This window comes from Taudactylus pleione, unplaced genomic scaffold (genome assembly GCF_031769625.1).
Source record: "Taudactylus pleione unplaced genomic scaffold, aTauple2 ptg000478l, whole genome shotgun sequence".
Lineage (NCBI taxonomy): Eukaryota > Metazoa > Chordata > Amphibia > Anura > Myobatrachidae > Taudactylus > Taudactylus pleione.
Genome location: NW_028284880.1, coordinates 2,597,701 through 2,621,064, shown reverse-complemented (window position 1 = coordinate 2,621,064; position 23,364 = coordinate 2,597,701). Strand labels below are relative to the sequence as shown.

At 46.1% G+C, this 23,364-nt stretch overlaps 1 protein-coding gene across 2 annotated transcripts in view; it reads right to left on the bottom strand.

Moving 5' to 3' along the window:
* NOX4 (NADPH oxidase 4) overlaps positions 1-23,364 on the bottom strand; it is a 278,377-nt gene that overhangs the window by 213,065 nt on the left and 41,948 nt on the right. For both annotated transcript variants that reach the window (XM_088449030.1, XM_088449031.1), the window contains 3 exons: positions 22,736-22,820; positions 8,245-8,342; positions 3,982-4,009 (listed from right to left, as the gene is read on the bottom strand). In XM_088449030.1, coding sequence (XP_088305156.1) covers positions 3,982-4,009; positions 8,245-8,342; positions 22,736-22,820 — 211 coding nt within the window. The remainder of the gene's footprint in view (positions 1-3,981; positions 4,010-8,244; positions 8,343-22,735; positions 22,821-23,364) is intronic.

The window sequence follows — 23,364 nt, the reverse complement described above, 5'->3', positions numbered from 1 at the left end:
GAATATTCTAACCCATTCCAACTGGCCAGATTACATGACATCAGCAGTCATGTGACTGTCTCTTTAAACCCTCAGGAGAGCAGAGTGCTTTTTCCTATATCGCACCGCCTGTAAATTCACCAAGAGGGGGCAGAGGAGAGTGAAGACATCAGGAGCAGCCTGACTGGTGAAGTGATTACCGAGCATCGAGTCTGGCAATGCCGGTCACTGGCAATCCAAACCCCAACCACGACAAACTAAATTTTTTTTCCCTGTTCCAGGAACTAGTTGTAGCAATTAAAAACTATGTACACACGCAAAAAAAAGTGACTGGCCCTGCATATCGCTGAGCACCATCAGAAGAAGTATTAGTTCTATGTACTATGTAAGGTGTTGCGGAACACTTGTGGCGCCATATAAATAAAGGATAATAATAATGATTAAAAAAAAGAACCACTGAAAATATCATTCCAACGCTGACTTCCTTCACTATAAGCTCATCCTCATCTTACAAGAATGTTCTTAAACATACTTCTCTACGCTAATATACCCACCCAATCTTCTAAGCTCCGATGCTTCTTTGCAATCTTCAAGAGTTAGTTTATGGTAATCCTAGTCTGGAATACATCCCCATAACTTGCAAAATTGCTTGCAGTGTACAGTTACTCCCAAGGTGCATGAATCTTCTAATCAGCTATCTATATTCCCCCTAGCTATCTTCCAGCACAGTACACCCCTATGTGACCTGCAGAGAAACGTCTACATGTTTGGCAGAAAATATAACTGCAGATATCGGACAGAACAAAAAGCTTTGAGAGTTTATGACAATACGGAAAAACACAGCGGGACTGTAGGGTGCGACCCCAAAGCCGGACCAAAAGGATTCAGGAAAAGTGGAATGTTTTTCATATCGAGATTTACTTCATTCTAACCTTTTGCAAGTTGGACCCTTGCTTCCTATTAGATTGGCAGACTAATCCTTTAAAATTAATATGCATTTTATGATGCATTAGGATATATACTTTGGGCAAAATTTACTAAGCGGCGGGTTCTAAACCCCGGCGGTTTGGTGGCGATTTGACAGCGGGTTCTATTCTGTTCTAAACCCCGGGGGTTTGGTGTCAGTTTTGCAGCGGTTTCTAAATGACAGCCCTGTTCTATTCTATTCTAAAATGTGTTTTGACAGCAGTTTTTCAGCGGTTTTGGTCCTAGTAAATCTGCAGATAGCAAAACCGCCGCCAAACCATAGTCAAAACACATTTAAGAATAGAATAGATAAGGGCTGTCATTTAGAAACCGCTGCAAAACCGCCACCAAACCCCCGGGGTTTAGAACAGAATAGAACCCGCCGTCAGACCGCCGGGGTTTAGAACCCGCCGCTTAGTAAATTTTGCCCATAGTGTTCATTCTAGCACCCTGCACCTGTCACAACCCATGCAGTTCCTCTTTCCCACCTGGGGTGTCGCTCTCTGCTCTGATGCTTCTACCACACTCTGGTCTGTATATCAGCAGTTTGTTGCATTAGCTGAGTGTGCTAGAAGCACCAGAGCAGAGACACCCACCCCAAGCAGGAAAGAAGAACTGCACAGATTGTGACAGGTGCAGGGTGCTAGATTGAACACTATATACAGTGAGAGTCAATAAAGGTGTATTTTGACTCAAGAACCATCTTCTGGGTTTTTCCCGCTGTGTCCGACTTTTGCATATACTCAGTATAAAGGGTCGAATTCCTTGTGTCATCTGACTAACGTAAAAAAATTGTCATAACAATTGTCAAAATCAAAATCAGAATTTGCGGGTTTTTGTTTGTCCGCCCGCCTCTTGAGTATTGACCAAAAGTTCTCAATGAGATTGATGTCTGGGGAATTTCCTGGCCATGGACTCAAAATGTTGATGTTTTGTTCCCCAAGCTACTTAGTTATCACTTTTGCCTTATGGCAAGGTGCTCCATCATGCTGGAAAAGGCATTGTCCCTCACCAAACTGTTCTTGGACGGTTGGGAGAAGTTGCTCTTGGAGGATGTTTTGGTACCATTCTTTATTCATGGCTGTGTTCTTAGGCAAAACTGTGAGTGATCCCACTCCCTTGGCTGAGAAGCAACCCCACACGTGAATGGTATCAGGATGCTTTACTGTTGGCATGACACAGGACGAAGACTTTTGGAGGATGGCCTGGTGTCAAGAAGGGCAGCAAAGAAGCCACTTCCCTCCAGGAAAAATATCAGGGACAGACTGATATTCTGCAAAAGGTACAGGGATTGGACTGCTGAGGACTGGGGTAAAGTTATTTTCTCTGGTGAATCTCCCTTCAGTTTGGGGCATCTGGAAAAACGCTTGTCCGGAGAAAGAAAGGTGAGCGCTACCATCAGTCCTGGGTCATGCCAACAGTATAGCATAAGTGCACAGGAGCTACTTCAAAAATTCTTTCCAGCTCTCATCCTAACTTGCTGCTACATGCTCCCTCCTCCCTGTCTTACCCATCTGTATCATGCCCGTCTGTCTGCCCCTCCCCTTGAGAATGTAAGCTCTTGCGAGCAGGGCCCTCTAACCTCTTGCGCTTCTCCTTACTGTATTTTCATCTACTTCTCACTCCCCACTAGGGCACCTAACACTTGGCTGCTTATCCTCTGTTGCTTAATTGGGTGTTATGGCCACCAATGTATCAATGTATATTATCCATGTCCTTGTCCTGCATTGTATTGTATTGTACTGTACTGTAAGTCCCTTTTTTGGTTATGTACTTTGTAAGGCGCTGCAGAACACTTGTGGCTCCATATAAATAAACAATAAAAATAATAATAATAATTGCTCAAGTGAATTTGTATCCACCGCTGCTGCTGGATACTTAATTATCGGGGGCCCCACTTTCTCTAAGCGGCATCCTAATTTATTCATGTAAGAGGCTGTCCATTGGAGTGGAGCTAGCCTGACCTGTTGACAATTTGATAAATTCACATATCTCTCATCCCACTCACCTGTTATGACCAATATGTACTTAAATAGTATATTACGCTACATTAGCATTCTCTCAGTTTTAAATGTTTCCATATATATATGTGAAAATTTGACACCATCAGGAATTAGCACCTAAGACCAACTTCATATCTTTCTGGTAATGAAGCTATCAAGATGTACATGTGGGGGAGAAACTCTTCTTGTACAGTATGTTGGTGGCAGCTGTTTCTTGAAATTGCGCTAAGTCATAGCACTCAAATATTTAACATAAGAGTTATCATTCCCATCTACAGTAGAAACCCCATTTATTTCGGCCTCTCCATACACACCCACTTGTGAAAGGTATCTGGACTATAGACAGTTAGTTAAAAGGTTGACAATGTCTAGATAGACACCAGATGTTAGGCAGGCAATAGGTCGACAGGGACAACAGGTTGACAGGGACAAAAGGTTGACACTCTAAAGGTCGACATGGAAGAATGCTGACAGGTACAAATGGTTGACGGGGTCAAAGGTCAACATGAAAATGGTTGACATACAAATGGTACACATTTATCTTTATTTAGGGTTAGGTACCTACCGGAGGGTTAGGGTTAGGCGCTAGATGTAACTGCCGACCTTCTTCCATGTCGACCCTTAATGTGTCAACCTTTGTTCCCGTCGACCCATTACCTGACTAAAATCTGGTGTCTATCTAGACATTGTCAACCATTTAACTGTCTATTTTTCATACCATAAACCTTATGAAATTGTAATATTATGGCCCCAGAGCGCATGGTACAATTATGATAATCTAAAATGGGAGTTGTCTATGCAAATGATGGCATGTATATTTATTTACAGTTTTAAGCAAGCATTGGTATTCACATTTGGAGGTGTCTGAATGGGTTGAATTCAATAAAATGGCTGCCCATTCGTTCATCTCACCAGACAGGCCACAACATGCCATTGCATCCTGGGTAATACATACAGCATACACACAACACACATCAGAAACCCATCTCCATCACTAAAATGTGATCCCAACATGTGGATCAGTGACACTCACCGGTAGTGAAGATGATTTTCCTAGGATCCTGAAATGCAAAAACAACATACTGTAACTGCATGGCGGGAATTGCATTGTTTTAGCAATTAAATCCGAGGCTCCTTAGTAACCGCCTAAATGCAATTATTATGACACAAAAACACTGACAAGGCAAATGGTGACAAATGAGATATTTTGGCTCATGAATCTATATTTATCCAGCATGCCGGTCCTTGATCTCCTATCAATTCCAGGCAAAAAAAAAAGTGACAAATACTGTTGGTTCATTTATGTTGATAAATGTGTGCGGCTAAAGGAATGTGCTGCAATAGGCTCTAATGTCTATATAATACACAATTTATGCCAATGTGTGTATACACTCCTATAAATATATGATATTTGTATGGCGGTTCCAATGTCATTGTTCTGATATCACCAGTTCTGTATTTATTAGTAAAACTTGTTTATTATAATTTATTATGCATTGTTGTCAGTATTTATTTTATAGTTAGTGCTTGTTATTCATGGTTTTTATCGTTATTTTTGTTCAATGTATGCGTTTTTCAGTGTTTGGCCGGTACGGTTGGTGTAATAGTTAGCATTACCTCACAGCACTGAGGTCTTAAGCTGAATTCCCACCATGGCTAAAACTGTGTGGAGTTTGTATATGCTCCCTCATTCTTGTCAGACTTTTCTCCCACAATCCAGAAATATACTGTTAGGTTAATTGGCTCTAGGCAAAAAATTAACCCTCTGTGTTCAGGATCGATTTAACCGCCCTCACTAGAGAAGGGACATCCACTGTCGAATGACTGTCCTCCTCACCCGAGGGGGAGAAACATGTGCATCATCTACCTCCTCAGATGATGCGTCAGAATCCAAAAACAGGGTGTACTGGGAGGATGTTACAGTCCGTCTATGTGCTTTCAGGCTCACTGGCTGTCCCCCCTGTAACATTTACTGATAGGTGGCAGACATCTGAGCCATATTCTGAACTGAGTGGGCAAAAACATCTATCCAAGGAGGATGCATAGGGGGGACAGACATAGCAGGTTGTAACAGCTGTGGATACCCCATGGTGGGAGGCAGCGTGGGGGCTGATAAGCGGTCCACTAACTGCGTCATAACCTGCGATAAGGAGTACACCCAAGGTGGCTCCTGGACAGGGGCTGGCAAGGTGGACTGGTGAGGTGGTACATAACAATTAGCACACAGACCAGGTGACAAACCCGCTGTACAGGATTTACGTATAACCAGCACAGGGGCCACAGCCTCCTTATTACCCTTGCCTTTAGAGGACATAGTAATAACCAGTAAGTAGTACACAAAAAACGTATAGCAAGTAATGAAATGTGACAGCCTTCACAAATACAAGTAAATGTGAAGCAATAATAAACCCCTACACACCTGGTAGCTGAGAGTTAAGAAAGAACAGTAGGAATAGATATAACTGACAGTCAGAAAGTTAAGACAGTGTGGGGCCTATTCATCATAACTAAAAATTCTCTGGAGGTAATTAGGTTTAGAACTCGCATGGAGTTCTACCTAATTACCAGAGGAATTCATCATTCCTCCTCTCCATAACTATCTATTCCAAAAAGCTGTCATTTTTGCAATGACAGCTTTTCGGGAAATAGATACTTTTCCCTGCCTGCTCTAACTTATCGCAGCTGGAATCCGTGCTGCGCATGCGCTGTTACATCCGTAAAAGCAGGGCATGCGCAGCACTGTCAACAGCTGCGGTAATTTTGTGTCCTCCCCCTCCCCTCAGCCCCCCACTTACCTGGCTGCTGCAGCCACCTCCGGCTCCGGTTGCTGTGCTGACAGTGTTCTCCCGTCAGAAGACAGTAAAGTTTAGAAAGAAAAAAAAAAGTTTTTTTCTTTTCTAAACTTTACTGTGTTCTGCTGGGAGAACACAGTGTCAGCACAGCAGACGGAGCCTGAGAAGCGAGCAGAGTGACGGAGGGAGACAGCGGAGGACCTGCCCAGCTGACAGCAGGTAAGTGTAACCTGCTATACGCCACCTGAGAGTGGCGTATAGTAACACCATCAAATTCTGAAAATATATAATTTTCGGAATTGATGAATAGCCTAATTTCCACATCCCCATACTAATGTACAGTATGGGGAGTGTGGAAATTAACGCAGGCAGACTTAACCAGGAGATATCAGTGATATCTCCTGTGTTAAGTGTCTTCATGAATACTAAAATAACAGTAATTAAGGAAAATGTCCTTAAAAACGTTATTTTAGTGTTGATGAATAGGCTCCTATATCACTACAGCAGAGCTAGCACAAGCGCTGTATAACCTGGCCCTGAGGAGAGGTATACAGGGAGACTGGACTCGATTCTCCCGAGACCTGTAGCTCCAGTAATACCCTGAGAAATGCTGCGGAGCGTCTCACAGTGGGAGGAGGGTGAAGAGGAGCAGCTCAGAGACGAAAAACCTTGATGAGGGATCACGCTCTGAGCTGGTGGAGGGGCTACCGGGGGAGAGCTTACCTCTCCACTGCTGTATCAACCGCCAGGGCTGCTGGCCTCTACAAAGATCCCCGATGCAAGTGGGGAAATGCGTTACCTGCCTCGCCGTATGTCCGGCTGCAGCCCTGGGTCTCCAGTGGAGCGGCTAGCTAAGCCCCGCTGGCACCTGCCATAATCACCGGACCACTCCCCGGTGTTGCGGGACTGGTGGGGGTAGATGGAGCAGTAGTGCAGGCGCCCACTAGGACGCCCAGAGCTGCTTGCGCTAAAAAAAATAAAGCATCTATGGTTTCGCCCCACCGAAGATCATCCCTGCTCTATTAGCCACTGGGCAACAAATCAATTAGAGGTGGCGGAGAGTTTTGCGGATCCCGTGGGTAGAGCTAGGCTCCATGTCCCTATGCCAGACTGAACACAAAAACAATGTGTGGTTCTGTGTCATTGATCATTGGATCTCCACCATCGATGGCAAAACCATCAGACATTAATGGATAGCCATCAATGGTTTACAACTATTGATGGTCGATGGCGATCCCTACTGAGAAGCCACTGGCAGAGTGACTGGCTGCAGGGGGGACAGCCCAGCCCCATAGCAGCGGCAGTCCCTGCACATACTGTAGCTAGGCCCTTGAATAGTGCTCCCCTACTGCAAACTATTACATACTGTATAAATCAGAAGACATCATCTCAGCATTCTGTTACCTGTATACTTCGTTTATAGTCATAGATCTCCTCAGTGACTTCTAATATCAACAGAGCCAACCTCCCCGCGGTGACACCCGGTGCGGGGAGGGCTGTAGTAAAAAAAGGGCTGTGACCTCTGGGGGGTAGGAGCCATGGCCTCGTGGACAGGGGCAGAGCTGGATTAAGGCCCACATGGGCCAGGAGCTGAAAATGTTCAGAGGCCTATACTTAGAAGGGGAGGAGTTGTGATCGGTGCTGTGTGAGTGTGTTCAGAGTCACCTTGGTGTGTACACACCCTACACTATGGACACTAACTACAAAGAATTAGAAAAATTGCATCATTTTTTTTTGGGGGGGGGGGGGGGGACTAGAAAAACTATTTAAATACTTAAAAATGTATGGCCAGTTAGACAGCTGGTAATCATGCTGTCATGTTGATGAGCCTATTTTTATGTGAAGGCCTGGAGCTGTAGCTCCATCCGCCCCATTGTTAATCTGGCCCTGGACAGGGAGCGCGGCCTCGCGGCCCAAACCCCCATTGTAATCACTACGGGGGTCCCAGAGGTGCGGACTGCCCTCCGGGGACCACTCTGTGTGCAGTGCCATCTCTCTCACTGTGTCAGGAGCCGGGTACTGCACGTAATGTTACAGTACAGCACCCGGCGCCTGTCACTGAAAAGGAGTCGACACTTTGGTGTCACCTCTCGGGGGGTAACACCTGGGTGCGGCCCGCACCCCTCTTGTGGCACCACTGAATATATCAGTATAATTTACAGGACAGGGTGCACTATGTAATACATAAATAATAAGGACTATAACCACTGAAAAAACTACCCATAAACTAGAAATGTATATGACGCTTATATTAATACAAGTTATATTTTTATAAATGACATAGCGTTGGTGTGATGTACACTTTATTTACACAGGCTAATGGAAATGTAAAATAAGTAGAAATAGACAGAAGTAGAAACGTTCCTTCATGAGGTTTCTATGCTGCTGGATTGTCCTGTCTGCAGCAGCCGCTGTGGATTGCACCGTGACATTTGAGATTACATTTAAAACGTGGACATTGATTAATAAAAGCAAAAAAAAGGTATAAATATCACATCACTAACCTCATTTTTGTACCGTGCTACATTGAGAGCAACAAAGTCACTGTTGTAGTTTGTAGAAAAGTTCACAGCATTAATTACGTGAGCTCCAACATGTACGGCTATAGGAAAAAAAAGGAAAAAAAAATATATTTAATATAATACAGAAACAGATTGTTATTTGGGATGGTGATACTTTACTTCTGTGCTCTTACTTAAAGGAGAAGTCACCCTAACCTTAACCAAAAGTGGGTGCTGTTGTGTGACCTTGCGGTTTCCAATTAGTTCATCCAGCCACCGTGGAACCAGGTATCGACCATGGTTGCCTGTTGCTGGCAGTGCGATAAATAACGTTTCCCATATGACCTTTCTGGTGATGTCTTCGTAAATGTATGGGGTATTCGCAGTGTTACAAAGACATTGCAAGAAAGATAGTTCCACTGGCAGAAGGTACAGGGGAGGGGTACAGCGCCATGTCAGCCCTGGGTGCAGGGTGTGCGGCACCTCTTGACCCAAGAGCCCATGTACACTGCATACCCTGCACGCAATATAAATACGCCACTGACCACACACCACATTAGAACGGTAGACAAGCAGTGATCACATTTATAGTTAGGAGAGCTGGGGAGTTTCTATGTTAACACATCTAGGGGTAAATTTACTAAGATTTGAGATGGTCCCGATTTTCAAAGTGATTTATCTCGCTGGAATTCGCCCAAATTCGGGTGATTTAATCCTTTTTCTTTTATCAAATTTACCAATAGGCGATTTGAGGCTAAACGAGTTTGCCGATGGTGAAGGAGAACGAGATATCTCACCTTTGTGTCCCACGATGTTCTCCGCAGAAATCCAAGACGGGCCCCGGACACAATGTAACAACATGTTACTGCATGCTGTTACATTGCGTTACTGTCTGCTCGTGGGAACGAGCAGACTTCAGTCGCGTGCCGCCGGCCAATCAGCGGCGGCTAACATTAGTGGCCGCTCATTGGCTGGGACCCACGTGGGCTTAGCCAATGAGCGGCTCCTCCACGTGGGTCCCAGCCAATGAACGGCCGCAAATGTTAGCCGCCGCTGATTGGCCGGCGGCCCGCTACTGAAGTCGGCTCGTGGGAGTAGCGCTATATAACAGCATGCAGTAACATGCTGTTACATTGTATCCGGGTCCCGTCTTGGATTTCTGAAGAGAACATCGTGGGACACAAAGGTGAGTATTGGATCTTTTTTTTACAGGTAATTCCAATAGCATACTTTACGTTGACAAGTGGACGGGAACATCTGGATACAGGTGAGTGAGTATGTATGTATGTATGTATGTATGTACGTACTAAAGCTTTATTTTACAGGTGTGAAAGGGTGCAGGGCTAGTTTTAAATATACGGTGTAACCCACGTAATTTTTTTTTTCGCCGTATATTTAAAACCAGCTCTGTTCCTGCAGCCTTGTGCTTACATTACAGGGGATGTCTACACATTTTTTTCCCTGTAATGTTAAGAACCTGGACAGGCTGGCAAGCCGGGGGCTGGTTAGTGCTTTGGGGGGAGGACCGTCATTTTTTTTCTCAATTTATCCCTATTTTTTACAGTTACAGAAAGAAATATACACAAATTACAATGATTTGTGTATGTTTCTGACCATCTCGCAGCTCAGGGGGTTGAGAGTTTGAAAAGTGATTTTGACAGAGAGTTTGCTCCTATCTCACCCGAGCTTGTCATCCCGATTTTTGGTAAATTTGAGAGATATAGGTTTTAGGTGAAAAGTACTTCCGATTTGACTCGACAGTGATTTGATTCGAGATTGCTATCTCACCCGAGTTTTACGAGTGAGATGAGAGAAATGTCTCTCTAACTCACCCTACTTTTGCCTTTAGTATATTTGCAAGCAGGGTAAAAAAATCAATAAATCACCCGAGATGGTCATCTCGACCTATCTCGATTGTTAGTAAATTTACCCCCTAGAATCATTGCAATGGTCTGTTCTTCCATAGATGCTCCATACATTTTCGAAAAAGTTTTAAGAGTTTTGAAACATTGAATAGCTGCAGATATGCCCAATGAAAGTCCATCTAGATGCTGCTTCATGTCAGCTCTTATGCTGCAGTGACGTGCGGTGAGGTCAATGGTTGGTGATGCACACATGGATATTGGTCTGAGTGCTGAGAGCCTGTCTCACCCCCTACTCACTGTAACTCTTCAGTGTAATTGACTATCCTACCTGCATCACTGTGACTTCTCTTACTGCTGCTGCTACCACCGATCTCTATACATTGCAGTGCACTTTCTGGTCACATGATACATCCAAGGTGTCCATCAGTGCTCAAGGCATACTCCCCATACTCAGAGGCATGCCTCTATTAGCCCTCTTTCTGTGCAGTTTACTGCCCATGGTATGGCTCCACCCCCAGCTCTGCAAGCAGTGTATGACTATACAGAAGAGAGGCTGAGCTGTTCCTGCCTCATCTCTCGTCTCCCTGCCATCCAAGGGAGCTCCACAAAGTTGGTGAGTGTTAAATATAGAAATGATTACAATAAACAAAGAAGATGTTTATAAGTTATAATTATCTTCTTAGTATTAATTTAATCATTTTTATATCCAATCTCAGGAGTATGAAAGGGGAGGCTCTGCCTCCCCTGGCTGCTCGTCCCTGGCATGCTGCCATATTTCTCTCATCTCTAGTCACAGTAGCTCATTGCATTAGTAACATGTCGGCATAACCCTCTCCCCGCTTGCCCCTTATAGCTACCAACATGACCTTCACATACCACTCACTCCCACCCACATGCCCTTCACATCACACCTGCCCACAGCACTCACAGCTGTCCCACATGCCCCTCACACCTGCCCACAGCACTCACACCTGCCCTACAGCACCCGCACCTGACCCACAGCACCCGCACCTTCCCCACAGCACCCGCAAATGCCCCACAGCACCCGCAAATGCCCCACGTGCCATGTAAGACAGTTGAAAATGAACATAAATAAATTTTTCTGAAACACAGTGTAAGGATGACATTAACAGTTTTTTTATGTGCTACTAACTCACAAAATGTATTTTCACGCTGACACGTCCCATTTAAAATACCATTGGAAAACAGTGTAAAACAAATGTTCTTTTAATCTCCTTTCCGTAGCTATGGCTATAACATCCTGTAATAGAGTTTGCACTTTACAGAAATGTGAATTTTTCTAAACTGCCACATTGGTTATCCTTGGAAAGCAGTTTTATAAATAACTTTGTGCCCAGTTTTGACTTAAAAAGAAAATAATAACACAGTAGCTTTAATCTGAAGACGTCGTCGTGCTTGGAACGGCTTTTCTCACTTGATATAAATCGTAGCTGCATTCTCAGATCATTTTTAATTTTAAAAAGCACTTTTTGTATTTGTAACACCTCAGGCTAACCTACCACCACAGGGGAATTTTTTTTTTTTTTTTAAGGATGATGGAGCTGGGGGGAGGGGCCATGTTGACACACTTCCACCTAAATCGCTTCAGCAGACCCTTGACCGCCTCCAAATCACGGGGGGTGGGAGGGACCCAGGAAGTTCGTCTACTATCCCAGGAGTACAGGAGTGCTCCCGGAAATTTAGAAGCCTCTCAGTAATCTGGTGGAGTAGGCAGTATAAACTAGGGGTATTTATGAAACCAGACGTGTGCTTTAGTTTTTTTTTTTTTTATTGAAATAGAAAATAATTCTTAGAAACTGATTGGTTTCTATGCATTCTATAGGTACAAGCTACACCCATTTCTGCTTTATGGTTCTTATTTGAGAACGTTCTGCCTGACAATTTCATCTACTCCAGACCTGAGGTTCAGCTCCTACATTCAATCTGTTCATGTATGCCACGGGTTCTCAAACTCGGTCCTCAGGACCCCAAACAGTGCATGTTTTCCAGGTCTCCTCATAGAATCACAAGTGAAATAATTAGCGCCACCTGTGGATCTTTTACAATGTGTCAGTGAGTAATGAACACACCTGTGCACCAGTTAGGTGACCTGCAAAACGTGAACTGTGTGGGGTCCTGAGAACAGAGTTTTAGAACCACTGATGTATGCCATCCAAATATCCCGATATAGGCACAGTTTTGATTCTACTGGAATATCCCGACAGCCAGATCTTTTCTTCCTGTTGGTCGGTATTCCTATGCACACCTGTTACTAGTGTACCAGACATACTGTAGCAAAGGTCTATCCAGTGAGTGGGGTAGGCGACAGCAGAGCCGTAACTAGACTTTTTGGTGCCCTGTGCCAGAGAGAGCATTGGTGCCCCCCATGTTTTAAATAGGGACATAAGATAGTGCACCTGAAAAATGGCCAAGGCCTCATGGGGAAGGGCCAGGGAAGAGATAGGGGAGGCCAGGAAGGAGATGCTGGGGATAAAAGAAGAGGAAGCTAAAAGTGAGTGATAATAAACAGCAAAACTGACAGGCCCAAACAGTGCCCCCTGCCCTGCGCCATGGCACAGGTCGCACCACCCTAGTTACAGCCCTGAGCGACAGCCTAGCACTTCAGGAGCGCTACGCAGGCTCCAATAGAGGCGCAGTCCCAAGATGAAGTGACCACACCCCCTTTATGCAGTGTCCTGATTGTTACTGAATAAATTATACTGCCCAGAGTCAAAAACACAAATATCAGAAGCCTAAGGGGCCTATTTATTCAGCCTTTAACCATAAGAAAACAGCAGTTTCTGCATGGTTTAGGAATATTTTAGTATCGAGAACAAAAGATTAATGCAGAGATGCCATGGTTATGACCTGCATTAGCCGAACACACACAGAATACCGCAATCCCCATAATTCTCAAAGGGGACTGTGCTCTGCAACAATTTAGAGAGGCATCTTCTCCCCAGTAGCCTCCATAATCCACACCCCCTCCTATACCCAATTGTTTTCTATGCATGCGTAATCTGACAGCTACACGTGCGCAGCAAATAGGCCCTTGCGTAACCCGCAAATACAGTGATAGCGATTCCCTAATACACTCTTTGCTGGGACTGGCACTCATCGGAGCCGCTGTCCTGGCAGAACATTTCTTATAACTTGCAGTGAAATATAATTTTATAAATCGCTACCATATACAACAATCAGATATGATACATAAGTGGGACGAAATGTGATGGGTCACAAGGAGACCCCTAAGGCTGGGTACACACCTAAACGACCGGCAATCGTGCCGATGTTCAGGGCGATTTGCCTTCACCCTGGACATCGCATGATTACCGGTACACACTTAAAAGATTTAATGAAGGACGAAACAATCACTGTTCCGTCCTTCATTAATATGTACAGACTCACATGAGATATCGTGTGCTTGACTGTGAATCACACGATATCGCATGCGACCGCGGGAACGTGCAAATTGGGCATACACACTGGACCTCATTCAGAGCCGCTCGCAAAATGTGAGCGCTCGCTCTGAATGAGGGCGGCAGCTTCTATGTTCTGAGCCGGCCTCCAGGTCACTCGCTAGGCTGTGGGTGACCACCCACGGCTTTAACGAGCGGCCAGGTTGATGATCGCGATGGTCAAGACCATCGCGACCATCGGGGCTTGCGACGAGACCCTTGTGGTAGGGTCTCGTCTGCTGCAAGCCCCAGTGAGCTTTCGGCTCTAATAGAGCCGGAAGCTCACCAATGACATCACAAGTGATGTCAGTGGAGCCGCCCCCAAACGGCAGGCGTTCCGTCGGGAACACCTCCGTTTGTGTAGCCACCCCAACGCCCCGCCTACAAAACGGGGCGAGCTGTCGATCACCATCGACAGCCGCCCCTTTTGTAGTGAGTCCCGGAGCGAGAGACTTTCTCTCGCTCTGGGACTCCGCATGCGCAGGGCCTCAACATCGACCCGCTTGTGAGCACATAGGTGCTTGCGAACGGGCCTGAATGAGACCCACTGTGTACCCACCCTAGGAGATGTTTGGTTAATGTCACCAGACTACTAGCACTGATTTCCCAACAGAACATTTATTATAATGTCCCCAGATTAGTTAGCAATATTCTCTGTTGAGCGGTGTTGAATATGTGTGCGCCCTATATAAATAACTGGTAATAATAATAATAATATTTAGCTTTGTACTCTTCTAGTCTGTACGATATGGGGGGAAGGGGGGCGCAGCTCGAGACTTACCCCTTCACTAATGTCCCTTGTTTAAGCTTATTTTGTACTGTAAAGGCAAATGTGAAGCACTTTGAGGGCCTGACTCAGACCCGTCGCAAGCGCTGAGTGCTCGCAACCGGGTCGATGGTGGCCCAGAGCGCATGCGCACGACGGAGCCGGCTCCGTCGTGCGCATCCGCGAGACCCGGATAGCAACGGGCAATCCGTCGCTCCGGGTCTCGCACCAAAAGTGGCGTGCTGTCGATGTTGAGTGACAGCACGCCCCCTTCGGTGGGCGGGGCGGGGGGGTGGCTGCCCAGACGGAGGCGTTCCCATGGGAACACCTACCATTTGGGGGCTGCCCCACTGACATCACAAGTGATGTCAGTGGGAGAGCTTTCGGCTCTGAGTCGAAAGCTCTCTGGGGCTTGCGGCCAAGAGACCCTACCACAAGGGTCTCGTCGCAAGCCCGATGGTCGCGATGGTCTTGACCATCGCGACCATCATCATGGCCGCTCGCATTAGCTGTGGGTGGCAACCCACAGCAATGCGAGCGGCCAGGAGGCCGCTCCATTAATAAAAAATAAAAAAAAAGACGCCCTGATTCAGAGCGAGCGTTCTGTCAGAGTGTCCGGCTCTGAATTAGGGCCCGAGGGCCTGATTCAGACCCACTCGCGAGCGGCTGTCCGCTCGCAAGTGGGTCGATGTTATGGACTGAGCATGCGCACGACGGAGGGAGCTCCGTCGTGCGCATGCGCCAGACGCGACGAGCGAAGGAAAGTCCTTCGCTCGTTGTGTCCGATCAAAGGGGGCGTGCTGTCAATGTTGATTGACAGCACGCCCCCTTTGGTGGGCGTGCCGGGGGCGTGCCTCCCTGACGGGGGCGTTCCCACGGGAACGCCTCCCGTCAGAAGCCGGCCCACTGACATCACTAGTGATGTCAGTGGGAGTGATTTTGGCTCTGATAGAGCCAAAATCACTCCGGAGCTTGCGGTTGAAAACCTCAACCGCAGGCTCCGGCTCGCAATTTCGATGGTCGCGATGGTCTCGACCATCGCGACCATCACAATGCACGCTCGTATAGCCTGTGGGTGGTGACCCACAGCTATACGAGCGTCCAGGAGGACGCTCCATGAAAATGGAGCCCGGCCCTCATTCAGAGCGTGCGCTCTGCTCAGAGCGGCTCTGAATGAGGGCCTGAGTCCTTTAGGAGAAAAGCGCTATATAAATAAAATTATTATTATTATAACTACAGAGGGTTCCTGATCCAGGAAAACAGCAAGGTGCAAGTGGTTTAAGGCACACAGTTATACACACTCCTCCACATAGTGTATGTAATAAATGATTAAAGAATAGCAGGGGATTATATTTAGAAAATAATACCAAAGGGTATATTACAATTATGAATTTAAATGAAAATGTCTTTATAGATTTAACTTTTGTTGTTAAAAAAATACAGGGATCTATTTACCAAGCCTTGGATGGAGAAATAGTTAATGGAGATAAAGTACTAGCCAATCAGCTCCTAACTGCCATGTCACAAATGACAGTTAGGAGCTGGTCGACTGGTACCTTATCTCTGTCCACTATATCGCCACCCAAGGCTTAGTAAATAGACCCCACCGTCATTTCTAAATTATTCAAAATTATTTTTTTTTAAATGTTGTTCATTAACTACTTAAAATATTGATGGGAGATGTCTGCCGGGAGGGGTTAATGACTCCTGCGCCATCAGTGCCTCACTGTATAGTGTCCATTATTCGCCATGCTTTGCTCTGGAGCCAGAAGAAAATGAACATGATTATGATAAAATCTCCGCTGTTCACAATAACCCATCCATGAACCGAGTGATATTGTTGGAACATCTGCGAGCGGGTGACGACTAGCACTAAACACATATGGCGGCTCGTCTGCCGCTACAGAAAATGAGACTAAACTGCACGAGGCGTCATAATGGGAATTCAGTAACAATAAACGACAAACCTCAGAGGCAGAATGCAGGTTTATTACACACAATGCATCTGCAGAGAAGACTGACACAAGTGATATAGCACAGGGTCCCTCTATCACATGATTCCACTGTCTGCTGTCCACAAGATAATTGCCAATCGTGGTTTTCCCATCTGCCGTAGACAGTTAGCCAGACAATGACATCATCTACAATCTGTACAAGGTCTGACATAGACAAGATAAAGGGAAAATCCAACACATTTTAAATGCTCATTTACCACAGGCTCCAGAATGGCTAAGTTACGTGGTTCACAGAGTCAGGCATGCCGAACTCCGCTGCAAGGAAAACAATATGCCCGGTGCCCAGGTTCCTATCTGGACGTCGGTGGTTGGTCAGAGATCACTATAGAAAATAACCGCAATGGTATATCCAACGGCATGGCAGGTTTCCTTCTACTGACTACTACTGTAGGGTGAGAAAATACGGATGGTCTATCAGGTGGTGAAAACAGTCACCATCGGGTTGGGTACAGGATGCAGGTGCTCAGGATCTCAGAGGTCAGAATCCCGAAGCCAGCATCCCAACAGGGTTAGGATACTGACACCTGTCGGTAAGTATCCTAACCCTCCCTCCCTAGTGCTTAAACCTATCCCCCTAGTGCCTAAACCTAACCTCTCTTCTCCGTAGCCTAAAACTAACCCTCCCCCCCCTAGTGCCTAATCCTAACCATCCCTCACTGTTGCCTAAACCTAACCCTCACCCCTACTGCATAAACCTAACATCCCCTCTCCACAGCCTAAACCTAACCATCCCACCCTAGTGCCTAACCCTAACTCTGCCCCTAGTGCCTTACCCTCCCGGGATGACGGCAGTCGGGATAACCGGGTAACCTGGACCGCGAAAACACTAATACAACATACATACATTCACAATACATGCAGACATACAGTCACACATACAGTATATACACAAACATACAGCCACACATACTGTCATACACATACAGTATGCATAGTCACAACTATACACATACATATTATATACACATACGTAGTGCATACCTCCCAACTATCCAGCTTTGGGCGTGACAATACCATTTTCCTGGGACTGTCCCGCCATCCCACCCGGTGATCGCAGTGTCCTACGGTGTGGGGGTGAATTTGGGCAGAGCACACACTATGCAGAGCAACGGGTGAGTAGTTGCCAAGTTTTGATGCCGTGCGCATGCACGGCATCTAAACTTGTGTAGGCAGCGTCTCTGGGGGCAGCCCAGCATCTCCGGGACTGCTGGGCATGCCCCCAGAGTGACGGAACGGGGGTGCGTGATGAGGCCAGGCCATCCGCGAACCGCCCTGCCCTTAAACGATAGGTCACACCCCTTTTTGCCGGTACACCGTATGTCCCTCTTCCGAATTCCACAAAGTTGGGAGGTATGCATAGTCATACACATACATACATACTGTATATACATACAGTTACACATATATAAAGTAAACATACATACATACAGATGGGTCCTCATATATTTAGCCTCCTTGCACGTTAAACAGCCCAGTCTTTTGCGCGACTGTTTACCTTCCAATGCGTCTTATTTGCACATGTGTGAATAGATAGCACAAGCAGCTTCTGCTGATTAAAATGATATGCGGCATGTCTATGTTCTGTGAGCGAGTGCGGCTGTATCTGCATGAGAAATGCTACGTTACAGTGTCAGCGGCTGTAACACTGTAACGTAGCGTTTTGTATGCAGATACACCTGCAGTAGCACAGAGAACATAGCCATGCTGCATATCATTTTAATCAGCAGAAGCTGCTTGTGCTATCTATTCACATTGCTGTGCGAATAAGACGCATTTGAAGGTAAAAAGTTGCACGAAAAGACACTCGGCACTACCAAGTCACAAGGAGCTCCCGCGTTATGTGTGGAGCGACTTGTATCGCACGGAGGATAGATATATCTGGACACATCTGTAGTGACACACGTACATACATAGATACACACAAACATACATAGAGTGCCCCCTTCCTGAGTCAGGCTTACCATATGGGCTGCTGGATAGTCAGGTCTCCTCCCCTCTTCTCTCCCATGCTGCAGGCACTAAATGTACAGTGCCGTGTAGCTCCACCCCCTGCCCAGGCTCCACCTCCCTCATGCTCTACAGCTGCCAGTGCAGTACTACGCTATAATCCGGCTCTGCTGAGCTGGCAATTACATCCGCCCGCCCAGTTGAGCTGTCAATCATCGTTGACCCATGCAGCAAGTGTATCTGCAGCTATATTAGACATCTACTGTGCAGTACAGGCGACGCGATAGGATTGTGAACGACGGTCGTTCACAGACATATCGCCGGTACACACTGGCCAACGCACACACGATGCGTACCCAGCATAAGTAGTGTTCCCAGCACCGCGTTCAACCCAAAAGTGGGGTCTTGCCTAGTACTAGAAAGGTGCACCTAATAAAGTGACTACCGGCATTGTTCTCCTCATTGAACATCAGTGCTCCTCAAAACATTTGAAAGAACCCGATTTGGTTTATACAGAAAGCAGCACTGTGATGTCATTAGTAAAATGACACGTGAAATGATCTAGTGTTTGTATTTGTCATTTACAAAACTTGTGAAAGGCTGAGAACTCTGGCTGCATCTTTCCCACTGTATTGTACTGCATCAGATCCCAGCCCATTGTCCGCTCTATGCAGGAAAATCTCAATGTGATTGTATCTCTTATCCTGGCTGTTTCCATGGCGATGAGTTTGCTATTTAGAACCCCGTCCTCCTCTTTCTCCTCCTCTCTTCAACCTCATCCTGTTTGCTGACTAACAGACTCTGCAGTGCAACAACATTAGTGAGGGCAGTGCGGGAATAGATACGGGAGGGTTGGTGTGACCTCCGCTATTTTAAAATGCATTTTTTAATGGCAGCAATATAGTTAAAGTCTATACGAGATATTGCAAATACATTTTAGGAAAGATGATAAAATCTGATGCATGTATAATTTGGCTTTTAAAAATGTTATATAGCGCCAAGAAAGTGAAGTGGCCGGGTCTATGCCTGTAGCAGGGGCTCCTGGGGCCTCACGCCACCGTCTCTAACATGGACTCTGGCTATATTAAAAATACATAATTAAAAGGCAACTGAATCAGGCTATAACATCAGATAATTAATTCATTGCTATACTCCCTTATGTGTATTTATCTTTAAGGGTAAGGTTAAATCGGAGCTGATGCTGGCACAAAAGGAACCTAGGGTGGTCGCCTAGGATGCTAAGGTTCAGGGGTCACATAAGGCACTGAGGGCCTGATTCAGAGCCGGACGCTATTTGCGAACGGTCGTTCAGAAAAAGGGGCCGGCTATTTAAATTGAGCGCTCGCTCTTTGCGGTCTGTTGACGCCTCTATGTCTGAGCGAGCGAACGAAACATGCGCTCACTATTATGTAAAGACACCCCCTGGCCGTTCGCATCATACGTCATCTCCGCTATTTATTAGATTAATCGAGTACATCGAAAGGCGTCTGAACTGCTCGCAGTGCTTGTGGTAGGTTTTACTTGCCGCAATCACTGCGAGCAGTTCAGGCTAAAAGACAACCAAGTGACGTGGCCTATGACGCTGCTTTGTTAATTATGCACACCCATTAAACGCCTGTTTTGACCGTTTGGCACGCCTGGGTTCGGATCTCCACTCCCCGTTTTCAAGCACCTTCCCGTTACCACCCACAAACGGTACATTCTGTCACTCAAATTAGCAGGCCCTCGCTGTTTTGTGAGCACACGATTTCTGTCCGAAATGACTGTTTGGCGCATGCGCATTACGACCCATACGCATGCGCATTACGACCCATGCGCAGATGTCCGAACATCGCTTGGAGCGAGCAAGCGGCCGCTTACGAGCGGCCCTGAATCTGGCCCTGAGTGCCTTGGAGAGAGATAGTGGAGAAGTTGCCCATAGCAGCCAATCAGCTTCTAACTACAAGCCAATTGGTTGCTTTTGGTAATATGGTGTTCTTACCTACCATTTACAAGGAGCCCAGTGCTGCCAGGGTTAGGTCTAGACTATACAAGGCTGATGGACCTGTGACGTCACAACCACGTGACACGGCCTGAAAGGGGGAGGGCCGGGGATGCTAACGGGGGACCAAAAGTGTCCCCTCGCGGGCTCCCTACGCTCGCCGCGCTTCGGGCACGGTGGCTCACTCACTCGCCACAAATATATATTCACCCTCTATGCCCTAGTGGATGGTAACACAGGAGCGGTCCAGCCTCCTGCAGCGGTCACGTGGTGGATACGTCACAGAGGAAATAGCAGCAACCGTGCTGCCAGTGAGACTATACTGGATCCCCCACCAGGTCACCTAGCTATCAGGGCTGGCCCGGCCTATACGCCGGGTACGCGGCCGCGTAGAGAGCCAGACTGAGGAGGGCGCCGCGGCAGTCACCCGGCCGGAGGCTCGAGTCCCTGCTGGATGGGGAGGAGGGATTGCATCCAGCAGCAGGCCGCAGATCATCACTGTGGTAATCCAATCCGAGCAGTGCTGGCTGCACTGAGACCTACGCAGGAGGGGGCGCGGCCAGGTAACGGGTCATGTGCCTCTGGGCAGACTGTGTCACTGTGACACAGCTGCCTGCGCAGGGGCGCCACAGCGCTCAGGAGGGCGCCCGCCCACGTCATGAGGTGAGTGAGAGGGGCTGTGATGAGCGGGGTTGTGATGACTGGGGCTGTGGTGAGGGGTGCTGTGAGGGGCTGTGATGAGGGGTGCTGGGTGAGCTAGGATGAAGGTTCACTGAGGGGCACCAAAATCTATTCCTGCCTACCAAAAAAACTTTGGCTCGGGCCGGCACGGCTAGCTATGCACATGCGCCATAGCTAAACTAAAAAGTGAATAATTACTTCCATCTTTGGCCACAGCGTTGGCTGCCGGCTCAAGGAAAATAATTGCCACAGAGGAGGAGGAGTGGATTGTCATCAGGACTCACAGAGCTGCCCCGGCACGTTAGACAACGGTGGTAATACATTATTATATGTCACGGTCATATGCAGCAAGGCATAATGATAATTACCACCCATGGTCATAGACACCTTAGATCAGGGATATTCAACACGCGGACCACAAGCTGCTGTGGGACTACACATCCCAGCATTCCATGCTACTGTTTTGCTATTAGGGCATGCTGAAACTGTGACAGGGCATGCTGGGATGTATAGTTCCGCAGCAGCTGGAGGACCGCATGTTACCCCGTCTTCGATTAGAGAAGGGCATAATACATTTAAGAAATTGTGTCAAAGGAAAGCCTAGTCCATTGTACACTTTACCACTTTATTTCCAGATAGTATCATTGAATGTTTCTTAAGAAAAGTAATTAGTTTTGATCTTAACATTTATTTTTTTCACTTTATATATTGATTATTTATTTATGATATTCTTTGAGAGATGTACAGGCCTATTTATTAGTAGTATTTTTACTAAAACAACATGAAAACAGTGTTTTTCACACCATTTTCACATTATTTTAGTATCCCTTAAATGTATGAAAGGGCTTTTGGAGCAGTTTTTTACAATAAAAATAAAAAGTACTCCAAGCATTAAAATTCTCATTATTTTAGTAAGCAGATCATATTTCCCGTACTTGTAATGGGAAATGTGATCTGTTCAAATTTACTAAAATTAAATTGTAAAAAAAAGTAACTGGGGGAGTGACTATGACATGATTATAACGGCACCTGGGGATAGCGAATATTAGGGCTTTCCCCCTGTTTCACTGACTCTAGCGCTGCTTTGACAGGCAGAGAATAGCCGGAAGCCAGAAGCTGACCAGGAGCCACAGAGCAGACACAGACTTGGACACCCTGCGAATTAAGACTCCACACTGACTCACAGAACCAGAAGAGCTGGTGGTGGTGCTACCACAGCTGCATCTCACCACGTTTGCACTACCTAGGTAGTATCACTGACTGATTCAGCACTCCAGCTGATATACACCCCCCCTACCACCACATACCATACCCTGTCCCGAATCCAGGGTATCTACGCTGTGACTTATTTACTTTGCATTATTTACCTATTACAGGGGCACTGTGACCCCCATTTTTACCAATAAATTACCAAGTTCTATCTCTACCCACTGTGTTAGTCTTACATACTACACCAAGTATAGCTCCGGCAATAGTAACATGCCTGATTTACTATAATTATACTATTGCCGTTTGAAATCTTATCATGGGCGGCTTTGAAAATCCGACGTTTAGTAAAACTACCCCAAAGTATTCTAAACAATGTTTTGGTGCGAATAAAAAAAAAATGGGTTTTGATGTAAGTAAACAATGATAACCAATATCTGATTGGTTGCTATGAGAAGGTGAACATTTGCACTTTGCTGCCAAAATAACTTCAATGCTTCTGTAATAACATGGTCTACAAATAATAATAAATTGTATGTTAGTAATAAAAATATAACAACAATAGTAAGAGCTACCTGAAAAGACACATATTGCAATGCCACAAGCAGCGTGGAATGATTTGTACTTATCCAAAAGTCTTCTTGCCTTCCTACTTACAACCTGTGGGGGGGAAAAATGGAATATATTACAATTTAATCACAATAATTTAAGTATATAGAAGCCTGTAGACAGACTTGGCTTGGTTACCATGGCAACACTACAGTACATTTAAATTTCCCAACTTAAACAACATTTTCAAAAAGAGCCATAAGTGACAAATCCAACCGCTCGCACCGCACCATCCTGCATTTCCGTCTCACCAAAAAGGTAAACTGAATGGCAGATTTTAGACTCCTTCTCCCAAGGGGACCCTGGTGACATATCCCGGTAATTGTGCATGCAGGAATCTCCCCCATGTCTCATGCAGGAGATTGGACATTTACACCGTCCGCTGATGTATGCAAGTCAGGCAGGCTGACAAGTCACAGTCTCTTTCATTCTTAATTACAAAACACGTGTACAGCAGACAGGGTCATACAAGAGGAATAGGAGACCATCCCTGTAAATTAATAATAAGCACACTCTCTTTTTCATGGCAGGTCTGCCTGATTATTAAGAGGGGGGCTCTGGGCTGTATTTCAGGAGGTAATGCAGCTTCGCAGAT